The sequence below is a fragment of the Anomaloglossus baeobatrachus genome, chromosome 2 (genome assembly GCF_048569485.1).
Source record: "Anomaloglossus baeobatrachus isolate aAnoBae1 chromosome 2, aAnoBae1.hap1, whole genome shotgun sequence".
Taxonomy (NCBI): domain Eukaryota; kingdom Metazoa; phylum Chordata; class Amphibia; order Anura; family Aromobatidae; genus Anomaloglossus; species Anomaloglossus baeobatrachus.
The window spans coordinates 705,056,125-705,080,015 of NC_134354.1; the positions used below are offsets into that span (position 1 = coordinate 705,056,125).

General features: G+C 47.7%; 1 protein-coding gene across 1 annotated transcript in view; it reads left to right on the forward strand.

Annotated features, from left to right (window-relative positions):
* WDFY2 (WD repeat and FYVE domain containing 2) overlaps positions 1-23,891 on the forward strand; it is a 129,264-nt gene that overhangs the window by 12,491 nt on the left and 92,882 nt on the right. The window contains exon 2 of the mRNA XM_075334580.1: positions 20,587-20,654. Within this exon, the coding sequence (XP_075190695.1) occupies positions 20,587-20,654 (68 nt within the window). The remainder of the gene's footprint in view (positions 1-20,586; positions 20,655-23,891) is intronic.

Consider the following 23,891-nt stretch of genomic DNA (forward strand, 5'->3'; position numbering starts at 1 on the left):
TGTAAATCGGCTTTTAGTCTGGGGAAAAGTCGACTTCTAGATGTCATCAATGTGTTCTATCCATGAAAAATCCAGGGCACACTAATACAAAGAATAAGTACATCTTCATGAGCCCTAATATAATTTGATACTGTGACCCTGAGAGTAAAAGTTCAGGTGGGAATCAATAACGCAGCACGCTGGCGTGGCATGATGGGACTTGTAGTGCCGCAGCAGATATATCCTAGTCTTCTCTGCAGTAAGGATAATGTTTTTCGCGTTCCTCCCACACATCTCCGCTGTTACAGTACTTACCTTCTCAGATGTTCTGGAAATGGTAATTGCTTCATGAATGTGGATGAAGAATAGAAGCGCTCCTTGCTTTTCTTCATTGCATTAAAACCCGGTAGTCGGCTCTTGTCGCTTGGCAGAGGCTGCAAGTTCCAGCTGCAAGGTCACAACTTTCCTCATCTTCCTGCAATGCCGGGTGGAGGATGAAAATCACAGAGGCAGCAGTGCTCAGCCATAATAAGGCTATGTGCGCACTAGGCGTTTTTGCCGCGTTTTTAGCGGCGTTTTTTACCGCGTTTTTGTGCTGACAACGCAGTGACATTGCTTCCCCAGCAATGTCAATGGGTTTTCAGAAGTGCTGTCCTCACACAGCGTTTTTTTTAGCTGCGTTTTTGTGGTGACCACAAAAACGCAGCATGTCAATTATTTTCACTGCGTTTTTCACTCATTGAATTCAATGAGATGTTAAAAACGCAATGAATAACGCATATAGCCGCGTTTCTATGACTAAAAACGCAGCTATAAACGCAAGGGGTGGGCACTACAGTGACGTGTACAGGAAGAGGATTCCTTCTGTTGGTAAACACAGAAGCATGAATCCTCCCGGTACCGTCACCGCTGCCTCCACCTCCCGTCCTGTGCATGTCAGCTCCGTGCGGCGCCATGTCTGGGCGGGAGGTGGAGGCAGCGGCGAAAACCAAAGTGAACAGTAGAAAAAAAAAAATGTCATATACTCACCTGTCCGCAGGGTCCCGGTGCCATGCCCGCTCCCATCTCCTCCCGGTCCCGCCGCTCTGGCTGTGTGCAGTCTCCCCGGGGCAGGACCTTGCTTGCAGGACCTGGCGCTGATCACCTGATGCAGTCACCTGACGCATCAGCTGATCGGTGTCGCCGGCTTTTTCGCGCCCGGCCGGCTATCAGCTGATCCTGCCGTCAGGGGACTTCATCAGCTGATTACCGGCAGCTCTTGCAGCGATCGTATAGGATCAGACTCCTGTCCAATCGATCGCTCCAGGAGCTGCCGGTAATCAGCACAGCACATAAGTGAGTATTATTTATTTATTTTTTTTCTACTGATGCATCAGCTGATTGTATAAACGGCTTTTATACAATCAGCTGATGTGTGATGTGATTCAGGCACTTGATCCTGACACATCATCTGATCGCTTTGCCTTCCAGCAAACCGATCAGATGATATTGGATCCTGATTGGACGGCGCGGGACCCTGACCCAGGATTACTGCGGAGGGGGGTTTATTTCAATAAAGATGGAGTCACTAATTGTGTTGTGTTTTATTTCTAATAAAAATATTTTTCTCTGTGTTGTGTTTTTTTTTTTTTTATCATTACTAGAAATTCATGGTGGCCATGTCTAATATTGGCGTGACACCATGAATTTCGGGCTTAGGGCCAGCTATACAGCTAGCCCTAACCCCATTATTACCTAGCTAGCCACCCGGCTTCAGGGCAGCTGGAAGAGTTGGATACAGCGCCAGAAGATGGCGCTTCTATGAAAGCGCCATTTTCTGGGGTGGCTGCGGACTGCAATTCGCAGTGGGGATTCCAATCCCCAGCTGCCTAGTTGTACCCGGCTGGACTCAAAAATTAGGCGAAGCCCACGTCATTTTTTTTTTTAATTATTTCATGAAATAATTAAAAAAAAAGGGCTTCTCTATATTTTTGGTTCCCAGCCGGGTACAAATAGGCAGCTGGGGGTTGGGGGCAGCCCGTACCTGCCTGCTGTACCCGGCTAGCATACAAAAATATGGCGAAGCCCACGTCATTTTTTTTTCTTTTTGGGCAAAAAACTGCATACAGTCCTGGATGGAGGATGCTGAGACTTGTAGTTCTGTAGCTGCTGTCTGCTCTCCTGCATACACTAGTGAATGGAGGATGCTGAGACTTGTAGTTCTGCAGCTGCTGTCTGCTCTCCTGCATACACTAGTGAATGGAGGATGCTGAGACTTGTAGTTCTGCAGCTGCTGTCTGCTCTCCTGCATACACTAGTTCTGCAGCTGTCTGCTCTCCTGCATACAATGAACATTTTGAAGAAGGAAATGACATCAGACCTTTTTTTTTTTTTTTTTTTCATCAACAATCTTTAATGGCATTGTGCACTGATTAAAAACGCAGTGAGCAAAAACGCAGCAAAAAACGCACCAAATCGCGGCAAAAACGCATGCGTTTTTGCCGCGTTTTTTAGCCGCGGGTGCGTTTTTTAGACAAAAACGCACATAAAAACGCAGCGTGAAAAAAACGCCTAGTGCGCACATACCCTAAATGGTGTATTGATGGGGGGGGGGGAGGAGGATTTATTTTACCATTTATATAAACTACTGTAAGGCTACATGCGCACGCTGCTTCTTTTTCGTGTTCACAAACTGCAGCCAAAACTGCAGCCAAAACTGCACCTTGTCAGAGAGAGCCTGGAAATGTCACATAAAATGTAGGTGCTTTTTTGGTGCGTTTTTGCTGCTTTTTTGGTGCGTTTTTGGCTGCAGTTTTGTCAACAATTGTTTCATGTATTTTTCAGTTCAAACAAGCCCATAAAGCTTGTTGAATTGAAAAAAAAAAAATTAGAAATAAATAAATAATTAAAAAAAACTGGCGTGCGGTCCCCCCCCACAATTTTAATGCCAGCCAGATAAAGCCATACGGCTGAAGGCTGGTATTCTCAGGATGGGGAGCCCCACGTTATGGGGAGCCCCCCAGCCTAACAATATCAGTCAGCAGCCGCCCAGAATTGCCGCATACATTATATGCGACAGTTCTAGGACAGTACCCGGCTCTTCCCGATTTGCCCTGGTGCGTTGGCAAATCGGGGTAATAAGGAGTTATTGGCAGCCCATAGCTGCCAATAAGTCCTAGATTAATCATGTCCGGCGTCTATGAGACACCCTCCATGATTAATCTGTAAATTACAGTAAATAAACACACCCGAAAAAATCCTTTATTAGAAATAAAAAAACACAAACACATTCCCTCATTACCAATTTATTAACCCCGACAAAGCCCTCCATGTCCGGCGTAATCCAGGATGGTCCAGCGCCGCATCCAGCTGTGCTGCATGGAGGTGACCGGAGCTGCAGCAGACACCGCCGCTCCTGTCATCTCCATACAGCAAATGAAGACAGCCGCGCGATCAGCTGAGCTGTCACCGAGGTTACCCGCGGCCACCGCTGGATCCAGCGGTGGCCGCGAGTAACTTCGGTGACAGCTCAGCTGATCGCGCTACTGCGTGGAGCCAGGGTGGATTGATTTAAATCACGCCGATTTAAATCATGATTTAAATCACGATTTAAATCAAAAGATTTTTTTCTATTTAAATCGGATCGATTTAAATCATGATTTTAATCATGATTTAAATCACTGATTTAAATCAAAAGGTTTTTTTTTAATATAAATCACGATTAAAATGAGAAGTGAGAGCAGTGTGCATGTGCGCCCATAGTTACACGGACGAAACTAGGGGCAACGATCTAACGCCAGGGTGAGGGGGGGACCCCAAAGTAAGTAAAAATCTTTTTTGTTTTACTATATGGCAATAGGTAGGTGTTTAAAAGCAGCATGTCTTAATTGTATAAACTATTAATAGCCTCCACATTTTGTTCATACTGCCCCTTTAATTCCACACTTCTAGCTTGGTTTCAGTTTTGGTTTAGTTTCTTTTTCCCTGCATTCAGTTGACATGCCCAAACTTGTTGGATAGTCAGCAGTGCTTGGCTCAGGCTGTAGTAACAATCAAACTTCATAAGTGATCTGTGTGAGCCATGGCAGCAGGTCGTAAGAGAGACCCTATTTGGGTTCATTTTGTTGAGATGCCAGCAGCAGATCTTGGAAAGAAAGGTGCAAGAGCAAAGTGCAAATACTGTCAAAAGGATATCCAACGACTTGTTTGCCGTTTGAAATCACATTATGAAAACTGCAACCAGAAGGGAAATGAAGATGTTGATAGTGATACACTAATGTCAATGAACCCCCACAGCTTCTTATGCACCAGGAGCCTAGTACTAGTGGTAAGTCTAGCAATTAATTTACAACCTATTTTTTTAACAGACATTTTACTGGGATGGTTAAAGTCTATGAAAAGAAAAATTTCTAGCACTGGTAGTTCTGGAGTATAGAATTTAAATTTATGTTAAGGCAATATTTCACAGAAAATTAACGCTAAACGACATGTGCACCTTTATTTTTTTAAGGTGCACATGTCCCCCCCCCCCCCCGCAGCGCTCTTACCTCCGATCCCCGCAGCGCTGAGATCCGTGGCTTCGTTTTGACCGTCCGCCTCCCGTCCTCCGGTTGCGGCCTACTCGCAGTGATCCAGCGGCGTGACGTCAGCGGGCCGCACGCTCCATTGAAATGAATGGAGGCGCGCTCGCGGACGGGCAGAACGAAGCCACGGATCCCCGCAGCGCTGACATCGGAGGTAAGAGAGCTGTAGTTCAATTCTGAGTGTTTAATAGTGCAAATAAAAATTATTAGGTTTCATTATCAACTGTTTTAATATTTTTATTTGTGTAAAACAATTAGATTTGCAAAAAGACAAAGTTTTGCTTGTGTACAACTTGATTAAAAAATCTGATTTAAATCAAATGATTTAAATCAAAAAAATCTGATTTAAATCAAAAAAATCTGATTTAAATCAAAAAAATCTGATTTTTTTGATTTTTTTAAAAAAATCAAGATTTTTATCCACCCTGCGTGGAGCTGACAGGAGCGTGGAGGACGGGACTTTCAGCGGTGGCAGTGGCAGTGAGAGGGGTCCATCATCTCCCCTCTGCGGGGACAGCGGTACTGGCATCAAAGTGGGCAAAACCCCAGTTTTCACAGATTTGAATAAGTAACTGGTGTTTTTGAGGAGTTAAATGGTTTTAAGCCACGGATCTCACACCACATTTACATACCTACTGATGGCACACATCAAATTCAGATCACTCCAACCTGTTTGGGCCAGGCTGGAGGGATCTGAATTTGATGTGTGGCATCACTAGGTATGTAAATGTGGTGTGAGATCAGTGGCCCAAAGCCATTTAACCCCTCAAAAACACCAGTTACTTATTCAGATCTGTGAAAACTGGGGTTTTGCCCACTTTGATGCCAGTTCTGATGCCCAGAACCTGTTTAGGCCAGGCTGGAGTGATCTGAATTTGATGTGTGGCATCACTAGGTATGTAAATGTGGTGTGAGATCAGTGGCCCAAAGCCATTTAACCCCTCAAAAACACCAGTTACTTATTCAAATCTGTGAAAATTGGCTGTGTGCCCACTTTGATGCCAGTTCTGATGCCCAGAACCCCTTTGGGCCAGGCTGGAGTCACTTCAGTTTGATTAGAGGCTTCACTAAATATGCAATTCTGGTGTTAGATCAGTGGCCCAAAGCCATTTAACCCTTTCACTAACATACTTTGATGCCCACTTTTTTGCCAGTTTTATAATTTTTGCATCTGATTTTGAGTGTATTTATATTAGGGCGCATCAGTGCATTGTATTTTATTATTGTCATGTGTTATTTTTGTTGTTAAATGCATAAAAAACTGAAAAAACTAAATTGCCGAATAAGAAACTGAGGAATAAGAAACCAACTTCAGCATCGTTGAAGGACGGGACTATCAGCAGCGGCAGCGAGAGGGGGATGGACATTGGCAGCTGAAAACATTGATTTTTCCCTCTCGCTGCCGCCGCTGCTGATAGTCCCCGTCCTCCACATCATCTCCCCTGGGGACATCGGTACTTCGGGGAACACATGGAGGACGGGACGGGACCACTTGCCTGACCTCACTTCCTGACAAATCTCCTGCGTTTTTGGTACCAAAAACGCAGGTAAAATGCACCACTTTTGATTAGCATGCATTTTTCCTGCGTTTTTGATGCCCTCATTGATTTCAATGGGTGACAAATGTTGACAAAAACGCAGGAAGAATGAACATGCTGCATTTTTTTTTGTCACAAACTTTTGACAAAAAAAACGCTGACAAATAAACTGCAGTGTGCGCATAGCAAATCTGACTTCTCATAGACTTTGCTGGGAAGTCAAATGTCAGAAAGTTCTGCTGACAAAACTGCAGCCAAAAAAGCAGCAAAAAAGCAGCAAAAAAAGCAGCGTGCGCATGTAGCCTTAGTCAGGCCGAGATGGTGTCCATAATATGAACACGATAATGCGGTCACAATACAGCCGGGCAAACCTCCAAATACAGAGCTGCAAAGGTACGACATCTTAAGAATAAATGTAGGGGGTTAGGGAGCTTCAAAGATGGAACATTTCACTTTCTCTGTCGTTTCATTGGGGGACACAGGACCATGGGTTATGCTGCTGTCACTAGGAGGCTGACACTAAGTAAACAGAAAAAGTTAGCTCCTCCCCAGCAGTATAACCCCTGAGCCGGAGGCGGGCTCAATCAGTTTTTTGCTTAGTGTCGTAGGAGGCTGATGTGGGCCGTCTGGGCCCCCTTCAGCCACTTGATTTTTTGCGTTATTTTTTTCATTTTTTCTCGGCGACGCTCGTCGCTCTCATCTGTGGTAATTTTCTTTTTCTGCAGGTATCTTTTCTCTACCTCAGCTCTCGCAGCCCGTGTGGGTACCGCTCCCCTAGGTCGCAGAGGCTTGAGTTGTCGGGCCCTCTCCCCCGTCCAATTCCACGGTACCACTCCCCGGTTGGCACGCGGGGCTGAATTTTTCTGGGCACCCCTATTCACCCTGCGGTACCACCCCAAAGGGTCGCAAGGGGCATACAGCAGGGACTGGACCTCCGCAGCGCATCTGGAGTTTTTGGATGGGGCCCGCAACGCTGCTACATTTAGGGGCTTCCACCCCAATGGCGTCCAACTCCCTGCCTTCTTCAGCCTGCTTCCAGGTGCCCGCAGCCATTCCTTCGCTGAACGGAGCACACAGGAGCATGTGCAGAGTCTCAGCCTGCACACTGGACAGCGCGCCGCGGATCAGGTAGGACCCCTACCTTCCCCCCCCCTCGGACGGCTGCAGAAATTGAGGCCCCGGTCTGGGCCTACTCGCCGGACTCCCCCGCTGCGTCCGTGGAGCTCCCTGCCGGCTCCGAGGTCGGGCGGCCCCGCATCGCTGCTGCGCCGCCGCCGCTTGCGGCCGGGTCCGCCGGCGCTGCCCCTGTACCTTTTAACAGCGCCTCCTGAGGTTGGCTCCGCCGGCGCTGCATCTGTCCGCAATGGCACCTCCGCTCGGCCACTGTCCTCGGTCCCCCAGGCCCCGTCCTCGGCGTGCCCAGGCCGCATCCCGCACGGCGCGCCGAGGATCCTCTCCGCCGCCGCCTGCGGTCGGGTCCGCCGGCGCGGCCTCGGCCCGCGACGGTCCCTCTGCTTGGGCCCCGTCCTCGGCGTGCCCAGGCCGCATCCCGCACAGCGCGCCGAGGATCCTCGCCGCCGCCGCTGCGGCCGGGTCCGCCGGCGCGGCCTCTGTCCGCCCCGGCACCTCCAAAATTTAGTCCCCGGCTTCGGCCCTGTCCTCGGCGTCCCCAGGCCCGCCTCCCGCACGGCGCTATTGGACGCCGGCCTCTCCGTTCCCGCCCTCGGCCGTGCTCCAGGCATCACTTGGGGGGTGGGGGATATTTTTTTCCCGCTCACAGCGTCCATTTTAAATAAAGAGAGAGAAAAAAAAAAAAAAAAAAGAATGGGAATTTATTCCAGACTACTAGTCTGGGTTTACTGAGGCCTCAGCGTCACCTTATTTTTCCGGGGGAGAGACTAAAACACACTTTTCTTAGTGTATATTTTTTATTTTAGGTCGATTTTTATTAAAAATTTTACATACATGAGTTTTTTGCACCTTAACTCCTACAGTACTTTCGGGCACTTGTTTTGCTTCACCTTTTTTATATCGCGCTCCCAGCTCGAGTTTTTAGTTTAGTCCCCTCCGGCGGGTTAATGCCCTGTCTCAGGTCATAGATCCCCTCGCCGCCGGCCCTCGGCTTCGCGCGCATGCGCTGCGTCCCCGGCCAATACTCGATTATACCTTCCATAGGTCTAGCGCAATCCCCTTGGGGAGGTGAGTCTCGTACCAGGGACCTTTCCTATGCTAGAAGCGGACCCGACAGGTCTCGTCTTTTGTGGCCCCCCTGTTTTCCACCTTATTCCCCAGGTCCAGACTGCTTTTTCTCCGGCAGTCTTCCGACCTCTCGGGTGATGGCCCAGGCTTTCCACCTCTGCTGGACTCCGAGCAGGACCTGGATGTTTTGGCGCATGTCTAAAGGCCTGCTGGAATTGGTGAGTCAGGCCGTAAGGCTACGGACAGCCCCCTTATCTCCATGCACGCAGGTCCCCCTTAAGTCATTTGGAGCGGACCCTGCTCAGACGACATCCAGAGCTTGCTGAGTTACCGCGTGCTCACAGTCAACTGCCATACACGAAGTTTACCAGCGGTAAGTCTAGTCATCGTCTTTATTCCCTTCTACAAAAAGGGGTCTCGGTGAGAATGGGCAGGCCACACTGGAGTCGCTCAGTGATCACAGACAACAACCAGACACGGCGTTTACCTGCGGTAAGTCGTGTTATTGTCATTATCATTCCCCCAGAGGGCTCTGGAGAGAGGGGGCATGGCACCTTGCAGACAGGAAGGTGCGGGCCCCTGCGGGTTTTCAGTGGACATCCAGTTCGCCGTGTGACTGCGTGAGCACGGATATTCCTCGGACACAATTTTTACCAGCGGTAAGTCCCTTATATTGTCTTACCCCTTCTCGTAGAGGGCTCCGTGATGAAGGGGCACGCTACCCTGTACTTCACCCGCCTGGGTTCCTCCTGGCTTCTCGTCCCTATCGTGACGCTCCGCAGGGCCTCCACGGTCACTCTACGCAGAGGTCCGCGCTCCACCTATGCCGATCCAGGACTGGTTATCAGCTTCTGTGAGTACCCTCTCTTTACAAAATCTGGTGTCTCCCCGCTACACGGCCTGAGCCTCTAACATCAGGGTACCTACCCGTCGAGAGCTCTGACTCGGGATCAGGAACGCAGATTCGACGTCTAGGAAGTCGCTGACTTCCTTTCCGGCTCTCGGGATCGCCCTTTCGGAGATAGGCGAGTCCAGTTTATCCCCTAGGCTACGTCAGGGTAGACTGGCTACGTAAGGGAAGGGTACATCCTTTTCCCGGCATCGGCTCTGATGCACCAGGACTCGTTCCCTCACGTTAGGTTCGTCAGGAAACCTTTATCCCTACAACAGCCATCTCCGCTTTGCGTGGCTGCGGACCGTCCCAGCTTTCTAAGAGTGCTTGCAGGGATCACGATCCCTACGCATTCCCAGGCTCTCTCTGCCCAGGAACGACCGGGAGACCCAGAGTCTCCCTTCAAGTACCCTCGCCTTGAGGTTTAGACCATCATCATCACTTTTCGCTACTAGGGTAGCTGAGATACAGGAAGGAGTCCTCCCAGACCCGGCCCGGTCCATCACTCCTCAGGCACGGTATTCGAGCCGTTCAAGGGTTGCTACTCCTCACGCAGGAGCAGTTTCCCTCCTGGCATAGGGTCCTGCGGCTCTTTGCCTCCCGCTCCCGTTTTTTCCCTTCGGTTTTTTGCTATGCGAGTCCTCGACAGCCTGTGGCGGTGTTAGCGATGGTGCACATACCAGATTTCATCCCGGACTCTCCAACGGAACACACTGAAGAGCGGGGACAGGAAGGCTCCGTCTTCGAGGGTGACCGGCCAATTTCCTCCTAGAGGACCAATCTTCCCAATCATCCCTGGGAAGATTCCCTTTCCTCCTCTGGAGCTTGTTATCAACCGTCACCAGTCTCCCGTACTAGAGTATGCTACCACACCATTCCTCGGCACGGTCCCGAGGGACACCCCTGGAGTGTCGTCTCCCCTTCAGCATTCCGGACTCGGAGCCATTCGGTTAGCCCGGTTACAATTTCTTCTCTGGGTTGTATTGTCCAGTCAGGTTCCAGTCGGACCATGCCACAGCAGTGATGCGCATCTTCCACCAGGAAGACGCAAAGAGCTTCATGGCAAGTGAAGAGGCCAAGAGGTTCTTGCTCTGGGACGGGCTCTTTCATTCGCCAATCTCGGCAGCACATCCCGAGCGTGGACGTTTGGGCGGCCGATTTCCGCGGTACGATAGGTCTCGCGTAGGTAAAGGACTCCAACAGGGATATCAACAGCCAGATCTCTGGCGAAGGAAGACCTACAGTCGTGACTTTTTGGCCTTCCGATCCAACTCTCAAGTCCATGGTGCGTCGAGTACGCCACCTGCTCTGGACTAGAGGACGACGCCCAAGCCCGGTCGTGTTGCTTGTTCAGGCTCTCGTGCATCTTCCCGCTGCGTTCCATGTTCTCGAGGGTTCTCAAGAAGGACCTAGGCAGGCGATAGCTCGGGAGTGGCCCAGGCGAGCATAGCTTCGCATAACTGACTCATCTCCTCGCAGATGCCCCGTGGCTCCTTCCAGACCGCCAGATTCTTCCGTGTCGGGGCCCCTCTAGTCTACCAGGACTCAGGAGTCCCAGGTTCCATGGCCTCACCAGTGGATCCCGGGTGCTGGCTCGGTCAGGTCTGTGAACAAGATGATGGCAGACATTGAGGAGGGCATGGAATCCAGTTCCCTCGAAGATTTATTTCCACGTGGAAAGAGCTCCCCCGGTGGTGTGAGGACCGCATCTTCAGAGACTTTTCACTTCCGTCAATCAGGGCCTTCGCTCAGAGAAACGTCCATCTGGCTCGGCGTTTTTCATCGTTCACTAGAAAAGTGGGACCATAATCCAGTGATGAGTTTGCTCAAGGTACCCCTTTTTTCCCTGCTCCCACCTGTTTTGATAGGTGGGTTCCTTGTGGCCATCTGTTTGTTATCGACGGCATCAGGGCGGACAGCCCTCTCGTAGTCTTTTCTCCCCCTTTTTCCGCTCCGCCAGCAGGATAAGGGGGGGGTTCCAGCCAGAACCCTTCGTTTCTGTCCGAGACACCTCGGCTTTCCTTCCAGAAGAGGTCTTTAGGTTTCGTTTTTGTCGGTTCTAGGCTCCCCTCTCAGCCTGAAAGAGGCATAGTTCGTTCTAGGGCTGGTACGAGCCCTCAGTCTTTCGTGTCGGCAGGACACCATTTTTTTGTCGGTTACACCGACTGTCAGTCCATCCTTCCGCCCTTTCCCAAGAAGCATAGGCCGGCGCAAAGGGCCTGAATATCACATGGATCCTTTCCTCCATATGTGAAGACTATCGCATGAAGGTCGGACTTCCGCCGCGGTCTACCGAGCAAGGGGCACCCTTGCACGATTGGGCTCCGGACGTCGGTCAACCAGGTCCTCTGGTCCACCACCCGATCTAGTCGGCGTACCTTTGCTAGTTTCTAACAGGTTCTCACTCAAGCTTCGGCAGAGGCCAGTCTTGGTGCAAGGTTTGCGGGTGGCAGTGGCACACCTGTAACAAGGTAGGCGCTTGTAGGTCCGGGTCAGCCCGGCAAGGGGAAGCGACTTCCTTCCTATCTCCGGTGATGGTTTTCTTCCCACCCAGGGACTGCTTTTGGACGTCCCATGGTCCTGTGTCCCCCAATGAAACGACAGAGAAAGTAGGATTTTTGTGTACTCACCGTAAAATCTCTTTCTCTTAGTCTTCATTGGGGGACACAGCACCCACCCTGCTTGTGTTTTTCGTTATATATGACATGCCTGTTTCCCCAGTGCCCACATTCCCAGGTCACTGGTCACACGACTGTTCGTCATAGTTTTTTACCTTGTTTTTATCCAGGATTGTTTGGCTCTCCTCCTACTGCTTGTGCACTAAACTGATTGAGCCCGCCTCCGGCTCAGGGGTTATACTGCTGGGGAGGAGCTAACTTTTTCTGTTTACTTAGTGTCAGCCTCCTAGTGACAGCAGCATAACCCATGGTCCTGTGTCCCCCAATGAAGACTAAGAGAAAGAGATTTTACGGTGAGTACACAAAAATCCTACTATTTTATCCTGTTAAAGAGGTTGGCCACTATATTAACAATGATGGCCTATCATCAGGATAGGTCATCCATATCTGATTGGCCAGGGTCTGACACCCGGCACGTCTGCCGATCATCTGTTCTGGGTCCCAGCGGTAGCAGGTGGTTGAAAACGCTTAGTTCCAGAGCTGCCCCGTCTTCTGATAGTGGACGGGTACTGCATATCTGCCTTCTATTGATTTGAATGGGAGGTGGATGTGCGGTACCCAACCGCAGTGACTGTCAGGAGACTGGAAATCCCCCGCTGCCGACACTGAGAACAGCTGATCAGCGGTGGTGCCGGGTGTCAGACCCCGGCTGATCAGTCATTGACCTCTCCTAAGGATAGGCCATCGATGTAAAAGTAGTGGACAACCCCCCCCCCTTTTTTTTTTCTCTATATTTTTCCTACTAAAAAAAAAAATCTATAGGAATTACATAAATAGAAAATGAAAGGGTCTTTCGGGGTGAACACTGCTACTCTGCCTCCTAGCTGATGTGGTGGCCCTAAGGACTGACAGTTCCAACCAGTGTCATGGTCCACACTGAGCCCTTAGCGTACGTGCCCACAATCAGGACCCAGTGTCCTGGACGTAGCGGGGCCGTGAGTCTCCTCCGCAGGAGATTGCAGCGGCCTTGCCTACGATCGGGGTTCAAAGCTCTGCCATCTTTCATTTATGTTCTACCTATGCAGAACGCTTGCAACTCCGCAGCAAAGCATTGACATGCTGCAGCTCAAGAAAGTCGCGCCACAGGTCAGTTTTCGCTGCGGGCCGTACACTCAGTGGGCGTGGGATTTTTAGAAATCCCATCCACTGTGCCTGTACTGTACATAGCAGTGAAAACACGCTGCATCCAAAATGCTGCAGGCACTGATCGTGGGCATGCAGCCTTTAGACTGTTCCCAGGGTTGGCTTTGCCTCTGCAGACTGTGATAATAATTGGGGACCTCTTGCTGACCCAGCACCAGCTTCAGAGCAACGTGAGCAGGAGCTAAAGCACCGAGCTTCCTAGCCACATGCTTGTCTTAGGCTAGTTTCACACTTGCGTCGTTTGGTATCCGTCACAATGCGTTGTGTGACGCATGTGACTGATGCGTTGTAAATAGTGTGATAATAAAGGGAACGGATTCCTGTGAAATAATGCGTTGCGTTCTTTTAGTTTTCTTTAGCCGAGAGAGAGAGGGCCTCCGTTATCACCGCATACACGCTGGCACTACCACCCCCATCATCACCGCACACACCCCGGCACTACCGAACCCATCATCATGGCACACACACCAGCACTACTGCATCCATCATCACCGTACACACATCGGCACTACCGCAGTGACTTCCCCTGCTGACAGTGCGACTCACTTCAGTTGCTGTGTGGAGCTGACAGAGTGGCGGTGTTCTACGGCTGCTCCTGTCAGCTTCTGATGTAGCAGAGCTGAAAGCGTCGTGGGACCTCGTGTGGATTATGCTGGACCTGGAGGGGTATTTGGGGGGCGCCTGCCACGATTAACCTAGGACTTAGTGGCACCTATGGGCTTCCATTAACTCCTTATTACCCCAATTGCCACCGCACCAAGGCTATTCGAGATGAGCCAGGTAGAGTCCCGGGGAGCTGGGGAAGCAGGGAATTCGAGATGGAATAATGAGCAGCTGGCATTTTCAAAAGCTGGAGAAGCCGCCAGAGCAGTGTGAACGCCGTGCAGCGCCGCATCGGAGATTGGTGAGTATGAGAGAGGGGGTGAGAGGGTGAGACAGACCGACAGACAGAGAGAGAGACCAGGAGGGATTTTAAACGATTTAGAACGTTCTGCTGGACATGCTGAGTAGAACATGATGGAATCCTGCACTGGAATCCCTTGCCATAGACTTTCATTATGCCTCTTAACGGATCCTGACGGAATCCTGTGGATTGCGTTTTCTACAGCAACAAAAAACGCTACATTCTGCGTTCCCTCCGCCCGACGATCACTGATGGTCACCGACAAAACAACTGATGCACCGCAGGGCGGATGCAACGCAAGACCATCTGTTGCACTCTGCCTTTTAATAGAAGCCTTTGAGGAATAAACTGCTTCCTGCAACGGTACCGTAATTCCTCCAGGCGGCGGATTGCAACGGATGCCGCATAACGCAAGTGTGACACTAGCCTTACCTAGATAACTGGACACACTGAGACTGCAGGAACGAGCTGTACACCACAAAAATGACAATCTTTACATTTATTTATACTTTTTTTTTTTTCCGCGTGGCTTGTCGTCTGTGACAGTGTGTGCTGTTTATTTGTGTGGTATGACACAAGGAGGACTCCACCCGTTGTAATGTTTACTTCCGTAATAAACTGAGCCCCGGCCAAGAGCATCTGCTGTGTCTGCGTTTCCTAGAATCTTATGGGACATATTGCGACTCTTTTTGGCCTGATTCATTATTTGTCTTTGCACTTGTTCTTCTTTTTTTTTTTTTTTTTTTTTTTTTTGTGTGCAGTAAAACTGGTTCTTGTAGTTTTGTATGTTTTGCACTTTATTCACTATTTATTTGTGACCTTTTTTTTTTTTTTTTTTTGTCAGCATTATCTTGTTTTAGTTTCTTTTTTCCCTTTTTTGTTCTGCATTTTTTGGCCTGTTTTTTGTTAATTCAGTTGTTTTACCCGAATTCATCATTTGAGACTTCTCTAAACGTCACCTAATTTTTGCACAATCTATACCACTTGCTTTTTGGAACAGGTTAAGGCTATGTGCGCACGTTGCGTATTTGCTTGCAGTTACGCTGCAATCTGCACCGCAGCGTAACTGCATGCGTCCTGCGTCCCCAGCACAATCTATGAAGATTATGCAGGAGAGGTGCGCAAGTGGTGTATAAGCGCAGCGCTTCGGCTGCTGCCCAAAGTGCGCATTCTAAGAAGTGACGTCACTTATTCCGTGCGCTCTGCATGCAGCCCCCGCTCTGTCTAAGGGAGGGGCTGCACTCTGAGCGCATGAAATCGGCTTTTTTTTTTTCATTACGGACTCTTTTCTGCAGCGATTTGAAGCGCACGTGTGCTGTTCAAATCGCTGCAGAAATTTCTGCAGGGACAGAACGCTACGTCGCTCTTACATTTTTTTTTAAAGAGTCGTGCAAAAAATAGCATGTTTCTCAAATCTTTACAATTTTTAAGAGTTTGGCGCAAAAATGGCAACAAATCCCCCAACAAAAACAATGTGATACCAGTTAGGATAATGTAGAGGCAGAGACCCAAATTCCAGCGATGTGTCACTTAAAAGGTTCTAAGGCTACTTTCACACATCCGGATTTTTGCTCTGCTGCACAATACGGCGTTCTGCAGAAAAACCGCAACCGGCTTTTGTAACGCCGTTTGCGGGTTTTTTTGCATAGACTTACATTAGTGCCGTATTGTGCCGCAGGGGCTTGCGTTCAGTCCGGTTTTTGCCGCATGCGCCAGATTTAGCCGATGCCGCGGCCGGATCGAACGTTCCCTGCAACGTTTTTTGCTCCGGCAAAAAACACCGCATCGCGCCGCATCCGGCCGCTGCGGCGCATTTTTCAATGCATACCTATGGAGGCCGGGTGCGGCGCGATGCGGGAAAAAAACGCATCCGGTCGCCGCATGCGGTTTTTTCCACTGCGCATGCTCAGTAGCATGCCGCAACCGGAAAAAAACGGACGGGCCGCATGTAAAAACTTATGCAACAGATGCGGTGTTTTCGCCGCATCCGTTGCATAGTTTTCACAGCCGGATTGAGCCGCAGTGCTCAAACCGGATGTGTGAAAGTAGCCTTAATTACGTTCTGCTCGTCTGTCTGTATACCACCGCTCCCACCGAAGCAACGGCCTCCTGTTCTTCAGACTCTGAGGTCAGAGGTTAGCTTCACGTGGTCAGGTAGGGGGGCTGCTTACGCCATTGACATCAATCAGTTCATGGTTTTCCACATGACTGCGTGTGGCCTGTTACTGGCCTCAGTGCCAGGAGAACAGAACTCTCACCCTGAGGAGCAGAGAGGACGGGGGAGTACGATCACTGGCAGAGGAGGCCCCCTGGGCTAGAACTATATACGGGCCCTCTGTAGCCCAACAGCTCATCAGAATGTACAACTTCTTCTACTTTGGAGGTATAAATGGGCCCCCTTACCTCTTCGGCTGCACACGTTGACCAATATGTCTGCCCCGATCTTCTTTTTTTTTTTCTTTTTTTTTTTTCCTTTTTCTCCATAATAATAATATTATTATTATTATTATTATTATTATTATTATTATTATTATTATTATTATTATTATTATTATTATATAATCTTATTCTTTGACCTTTCTCAATAGCAAGAGCAATTTACCCCAAAAATTAGAAAGTGTGATTTAAACTGGGTAATGATAAAATATATAACTTTTATCAATACGTTAAAAAAAAAATTGGGGAAACATACGAACATAGAAACACTAACCCACCAATATAGTATGGCAAAAGAATAAAATGATTATATAAGCCAGAGGGCCTATTAACCTATGTCAGTAAGGATAAATAGAGCCAACTAATGCAACAGATTAATACCAATTTGCGGATACCCTCTGTATAAAGGGTGCCAATAAATACCCTACATTGCAAGGCGTAAAAAAGAACCGTCTCACCGGTTTCTCTTCATAGTGCAGAATAGATGTCCTGGTGACTGCTGGATCTCCAAGGACGAGCTATTGTACATAGCTGCACCAAACCCCTTAAATGCTGATCCGTAAATGGTGTGCTCCAGGCTCCCTACGCGTTTCGTTGAGAGCTTCACTGGATCAGAGCACCAAATAAAACACCTCCTAAACAGAGGTAGACGCCAGTTATATTTTATCATTACCAGTTCTTTGACCTTTCCCAGCCCTCAAATTTCCCAGCTGTGATTCAAATTCCTAAAATGTCACATTTGGGAACTTACCATGCTGGAATCAGGGTCTCTGGCTCTACATTATTATGCTGCGCTCAGCTTAGGCGACAAGCACATGATGAATGGACCCCTTTACGTGTTATTTAAACCCCAATAAAATTGTAAATTTAGTTCTCATTTCTGGGAAACCTGACCAGAGCTCCGCGGATACCCAGTGCCCCTTGCAGTCCCCTTCCCTTCTGATTAATAAGTGTAAGGATATGTGCCCACGTAGCAAATTTGGGTTCAGATTATCTGCGCACAAAACTGCATGTTTTGGCAGGAAAAACGCAGCAGAAAACACGGCGTTATTTATTGCGTTTACTTTTTTTTTTTTTCTTTACCATGTGGTTTTTCCATTTGTTTTTTGTATGTGTATATGTAAGTTTTTTTTTTTTTTTTTTTTTGTTATGGCGATCGTGGGGATTCGGGTGCAATATCCCCACAATCACTGCCAGGTCTCCAGCTGATGTTACAGCCGGGAACCTGCTCTCACTGCCAGGAGCAGTGCCTGCGCTTATCCCGGTAGTTTAACCCCCTGAATGCTGTGATCAATGCGATTGCAGCATTCAGGAAGCAGGGTGAGCAATCACTTGCCTCTCCCCGGCGATCGGGTCCCTGTACTGCGATCACAGGGACCTGATTGCTGCAATGCCAACCCTGGATCATCACCCCGGGTTACTGAGCTAAGGATCGTCTCGCACACCATGCTGTATGCGTTTACGAACTGTAGAATTTCATCTTACTGCTCACTAGCTCTCCTTTAAAGGGAATCTGTCGACTTTTTTTTTTTTTTTGACCTTTTTAAACTATTTAATATGGGCGTACAGGTTATAGTATGCTTGAAGAAGAAGAAAAAAAATACCTTATGGCTCATATCAGATGAGTTGTTATTGAAATATCATCTTTTATCACTATGTAAATGAGCTCTTCCAGGCTATGGGGCAGCTGCTGCCTGGAAGATAACTCCGCCTCCAGTGCTCATTTTAAATAAAATGGGCATTACCAGTGTGATGTGTGATTATAACTAATACTTCTGCAGGCTCCTCTCAGTTTCAGCCTCTATCTCGCAGGCAGACAGTGTTAAAATATTGTTGCAATGCAGCAGAGCTCAGGGAGCTGCAAAAAATGCATGTGAAAGACAAATTTCATTTCTCCTGTTCTGTGTCAGTTACTTGTCTCGCACTGGTAACACCCCTTTTACCTAAAACAAGCTCTGGAGGCGGAGTTATTGCTCAGGCAGCACCCGCCCCCTAGCCTGGAAGAGTTTGTATATATATATATATATATATATATATATATATATATATATATATTTACATGTATATGTGTGTATATATATATATATATATGTGTATATGTATGTATGTATGTGTATATATATATGTATATATATGTATGTGTATATGTATGTATGTGTATATATATATGTATATATATGTATGTGTATATGTATGTATGTATGTGTGTATATATATATATGTATATATATGTGTATATGTATGTATGTATGTGTATATATATGTATGTGTGTATGTATGTATGTATGTATGTATATATATATGTATGTATGTGTGTATATATATATATATATGTATGTATGTGTATATGTATGTATATAGATATATATATGTATGTATGTGTATATGTATGTATATATATATATATGTATGTGTATGTGTATGTGTGTATATATATATATATATATATATATATATATATATATATATATATATATATATATATATATATATATATATATATATATATATATATATATATATATATATAATTTATTTATTCCACAACAAGGCATCTGATATGAGACCGAAAAATAAGACAGTTGTCAGCAGTCTATAACCCATATGCCCATATTCACATTGTAAAAAGGTCAAAGTGGTGACAGATTCCCCTTTTTAAGATTTATTTATTTCTATAATAAATCTGTCTGTAGTGCGAGTGTGTTTTTAATATCCTCCCCTACCCACGCCTTCTCCGGGATCCAGCGCCATTCTGCTCCTCTTCTCAGTGTCGTCTCCGCTCTGCAGACTCCAGATCACACCGCGCTCTGTGTGACCTGAAAGTGGCTTTTACAATGTAAGGCTATGTGGGGTCAGAACAAGGCTCCATAGACTTAAATTGAAAAAGGCACACAGAGTGCGAGCCAGAGAGCCTAAATAGCGGTAATGTAACGAGAGGACCAGAACAGCTCCGGAACCCGGAGAAGACAGTAGGTGCTAAATAAATCTGTGAGAGCATCTTTAAGGGTTGTTTTTTTTTTTTTTTTTTAAACGTATTGCCATACACAGTTAGTTATTGAGAAACCTACTGAATAGGGCCGGCCCTCCCCGTGCAGTGGTGGCCCTCCCCGTGCAGTGGTGGCCCTCCCCGTGCAGTGGTGGCCCTCCCCGTGCAGTGGTGGCCCTCCCCGTGCAGTGGTGGCCCTCCCCGTGCAGTGGTGGCCCTCCCTGTGCAGTGGTGGCCCTCCCCGTCCAGGGCCGGCCCTCCCCCACTGCACCAGTTGCAGTGGTGATGTCACATCAAAAGTGCTGCAGCCAGTTACCGATCTCAGTGGCTTATGCGGGCAGAGCTGCTGTCCTCAATGATTGGCTGCAGCAGGGACATCATAGTCTGCCAAACAGACCAGGGCAGTAGCAGAGAAATGTTGCTGGACCCAGGAACCATAAATAATGCTGTTTGAGTTACTTATAAAAGAAACAGAGTATGGTTTAAAGTTTTCTGAAATGGAACAACCCCTATAAAGTAAAGCTGTCACCTCTGACCTGTCTGCCCTGATAAGTACTGGCATCCCTGAGGATATAAGAATTCTGGAGGATCTCTTCTTGTGTGTTACCCAGGCCTTACTAGTTGGGGGCGTGTCTCTGCACTCAGTGTCCAATCAGTGTGGACAGTGTAGGACACACCTCTTTCACAATGAATGGTAACACCCACTTGTCAGTTTATTCATATATTTCAGTGGAATTACAGGAACAGCACAGATGTAATAAGAGTTATAAGATGCGCTCTATTACATGACGAGAGGAAGCAGCATGTCGGGAGGGGGGAAAGGATCTTGCTATAGATTTAGTAAGTGACGCTGCCCATAGACCACACTACATTCCTGCCAGATCAGATCCACTCTTATCAGCCCAAGTCCAGTCTGCCATGTATAGGATCTTCCAGATAGTCCCATACGGGAGCGGACACAGAAGAGGCCACTGTGCAAAAGATAATATATGGGCCCAGCGCCTCTCCATATCTCCTCATACTGCACAATTCCCCCTGTTTTGGAGGATGTAGCTGCCCCCTCACTTCTTGGACCCTTGCCCCTCTGCACAGGTTGCCCCTATATGTCCGCCCCTGGTCCCACAAATCAGATGAGTTACATCTGACATAACGTGGTTCATTCAGTTGTGACTGATGGCTGTTGGCACAATGATCTAGGTAGGTGATCGCCTAATGTAATTATGTTGCAGGAATAAATCTGTGTAAACCTTTTATTTGTAACTATTTTAGGACCGTTCGTGTGTGGATGAAGAGGGACAGCGGTCAGTTCTGGCCCAGTATTTATCATTCCATGCCAGGTAAGTCTGTTATTTTATATAGTCACAGCCATTACACAGTTGGGGTACATGCCCATGATCAGGGTTATAGTGACAGCCATTACACAGTTGGGGTACGTGCCCATGATCAGGGTTATAGTCACAGGGATTACACAGTTGGGGTACGTGCCCGTGATCAGGGGTATAGTGATCGCCATTACACAGTTGGGGTACGTGCCCATGATCAGGGTTATAGTCAGTGATTACACAGTTGGGGTACGTGCCCGTGATCAGGGTTATACACAGGGATTACACAGTTGGGGTACGTGCCCATGATCAGGGTTATAGTCACAGCCATTACACAGTTGGGGTACGTGCCCATGATCAGGGTTATAGTCAGTGATTACACAGTTGGGGTACGTGCCCATTATCAGGGTTATAGTCACAGGGATTACACAGTTGGGGTACGTGCCCATGATCAGGGTTATAGTGACAGCCATTACACAGTTGGGGTACGTGCCCATGATCAGGGTTATAGTCACAGGGATTACACAGTTGGGGTACATGCCCGTGATCAGGGTTATAGTCAGTGATTACACAGTTGGGATACGTGCCCATGATCAGGGTTATAGTCACAGGGATTACACAGTTGGGGTACGTGCCCATGATCAGGGATTACACAGTTGGGGTACGTGCCCATGATCGGGGTTATATGGCGTTCTAGGCGTATTTTTGCTGCATTCTCCCACGCAGTTGACTCAAGTGTCTCTGCATGAGAAATTAACATGCTGCGGATAGGTAACTCGCATTGCGGGTCAATTTACGCAGCGTTAAAAAGAAGCACAGTACGCCAGAGATTTCTAGAAATCCCATCCTCTGTGCTACACAGCAAAATACTCTGCATCTAAAATACTAGTAATCCTGATTGTGGGCACGGGCCCTAACGCTTCAAGTGTTATTCTCCAAGATGGTAACATTTATACCACAGGATAGACGTGTGTCTCACCGCTCAGACCTGTATCTACTCTGAGCACAGGACTCATTACTCACTGTTTGGCTCTTTCCATTTGCTAACATGCACTAAATGCCATGAATATCTCATACGGGATCATCCGTTTTAAATTTTATCATTAGTTCATTATCAGTAAAGTTTATTCTAAAATGTACTCTTTATCAGTTCTTCGTCTACCTTTCACTGACTTAAAAGGAGTCTGTTGGGTTTTTGCTATTTTAATCTGAGAGCAGCATAATGTAGAGACAGAAACCCTAATTACAGGGATGTGTCATTCACGTGGCTGTTGGCTGAAGTTTCAATAAAATCAGTGTTTTATCAGCAGGAAATTAATGTTAGAGGAATAATGATGATCACCAGACCAGCTAATCTGCATAACCCGACCCCCATAGATTACTTGCTGCCAACCAGAGCTGTTGGTGTGCGGATCTGTAGCATACTGAACACTACTGCATTTACAGCAGGAAAACTATGATTTTATCCAAACTGCAGCGAGCAGTTCAGTAAGGGATACAACTCTGCCCCTACGTCATGCTGCTCTCAGATTACATGGTGAAAATAGGCTAACAGAATTAATTAGTCTTGATTTAAATTTGTAAAGAATCTATGACTGAAGAATAATATTTCTGTAGTTGCTTAAGATGAATATTGTAACAGATGCGCAACACGAGGAAGAATAATATCAGCACACTAACTACGGTATCTAAAGAAAGCAAAAAAAAATAAATTCTCACTTTTTAGAACCTCAACAGATTGTAGCTGTGTTTTTTGTTTTTTTCCCAACACTTTGCATTACTCGAGAGTTCCTTTTACTGGAAAAAAGCAATTCCAGATGAGAAGATTTAGTAATCGATTTAGTTTTAAAGGGTACTCAGCGTAACTGTGCTTTGAAGTAACTATTGAGACTAAACTGTCCGATTTCTGGCCAACAAATTGACTCTGAGTTGGTGGTTGGCTGCTACACTGTCTCCCATACCCATGACAGCACACAGGGAGGGATTCCTGTTCTTCATCATTAAATATTCAAATTGTCTCTCCAGGGAGGATGGAGACTAAGGCGGGCTTTACACACTGCGATATCGGTCCCGATATCGCTAGTGTGGGTACCCGCCCCCATCTGTTGCGCGACACGGGCAAATCGCTGCCCGTGCCGCACAACATCGCGCAGACCCGTCACACATACTTACCTGTCCGGTGACGTCGCTGTGACCGGCGAACCGCCTCCTTTCTAAGGGGGCGGTCCGTGCGGCGTCACAGCGACGTCACTGAGCGGCCGCCCAATAGCAGCGGAGGGGCGGAGCTGAGCGGGACGTAACATCCCGCCCACCTCCTTCCTTCCGCATAGCGGGCGGGAGGCAGGTAAGGAGAGCTTTCTCGTTCCTGCGGCGTCACACGGAGCGATGTGTGCTGCCGCAGGAACGAGGAACAACCTCGTTACTGCTGCAGTAACGATATTTGAGAATGGACCCCCATGTCACCGATGAGCGATTTTGCACGTTTTTGCAACGATGCAAAATCGCTCATCGGTGTCACACGCAACAGCATCACTAATGCGGCCGGATGTGCGTCACCAATTCCATGACCCCAACGAGTTCGCATTAGCGATGTCTTAGCGTGTAAAGCCCCCTTAACTCTAGTGCCACCTATTGGAAGTAGCAATCCTAAAAGTCAAAAGTGGCCCTTTAACGAGCCTTTTCATATGACTAAGGATTTATGCCAGATCAGAACCTCAATTTGCAGACACTGTGTTTCGGGGTGATTGCTCCTCGTCAGTGCAAAGTATGAGATCTGATCTGGCTATGAGAAGCTATAGTGGGGTCTAAGGGGAAAACCTTTCTCCTTGCGGAGACTGATTGCCCCTAGTCAGTGCAAAGTATGGGAGTCATATGAAAAGGTTTGTTAAAGGGTCACTTTTGACTTTTAGGATTGCTACTTCCAATAGGTGGCACTACAGTTCGTTTCCTTCCTCCCTGGAGAGACGACGTGAATATTTCCTAGAGGGGCATTGCAGCTATAAGACCCCTCACTGACAGCCAGACTGGTTTGTCAGGTCTCCACAAGGAAAAAAGTTTTCCGCTTAGACTTCATCATTAAATATGCAACAACATGGGGGGCGGCATTATAAAGCAGTACTGAGCAGTGTAGACGTGAATCGTTGGTGCGATATGTGGTGATTGCTGCCGTAGTGAACATTATCGCTACAGCAGTGTCACACGCACATACCTGTGCAGCGACGTCGCTGTGAACACCGAACAACCACTCCCTCA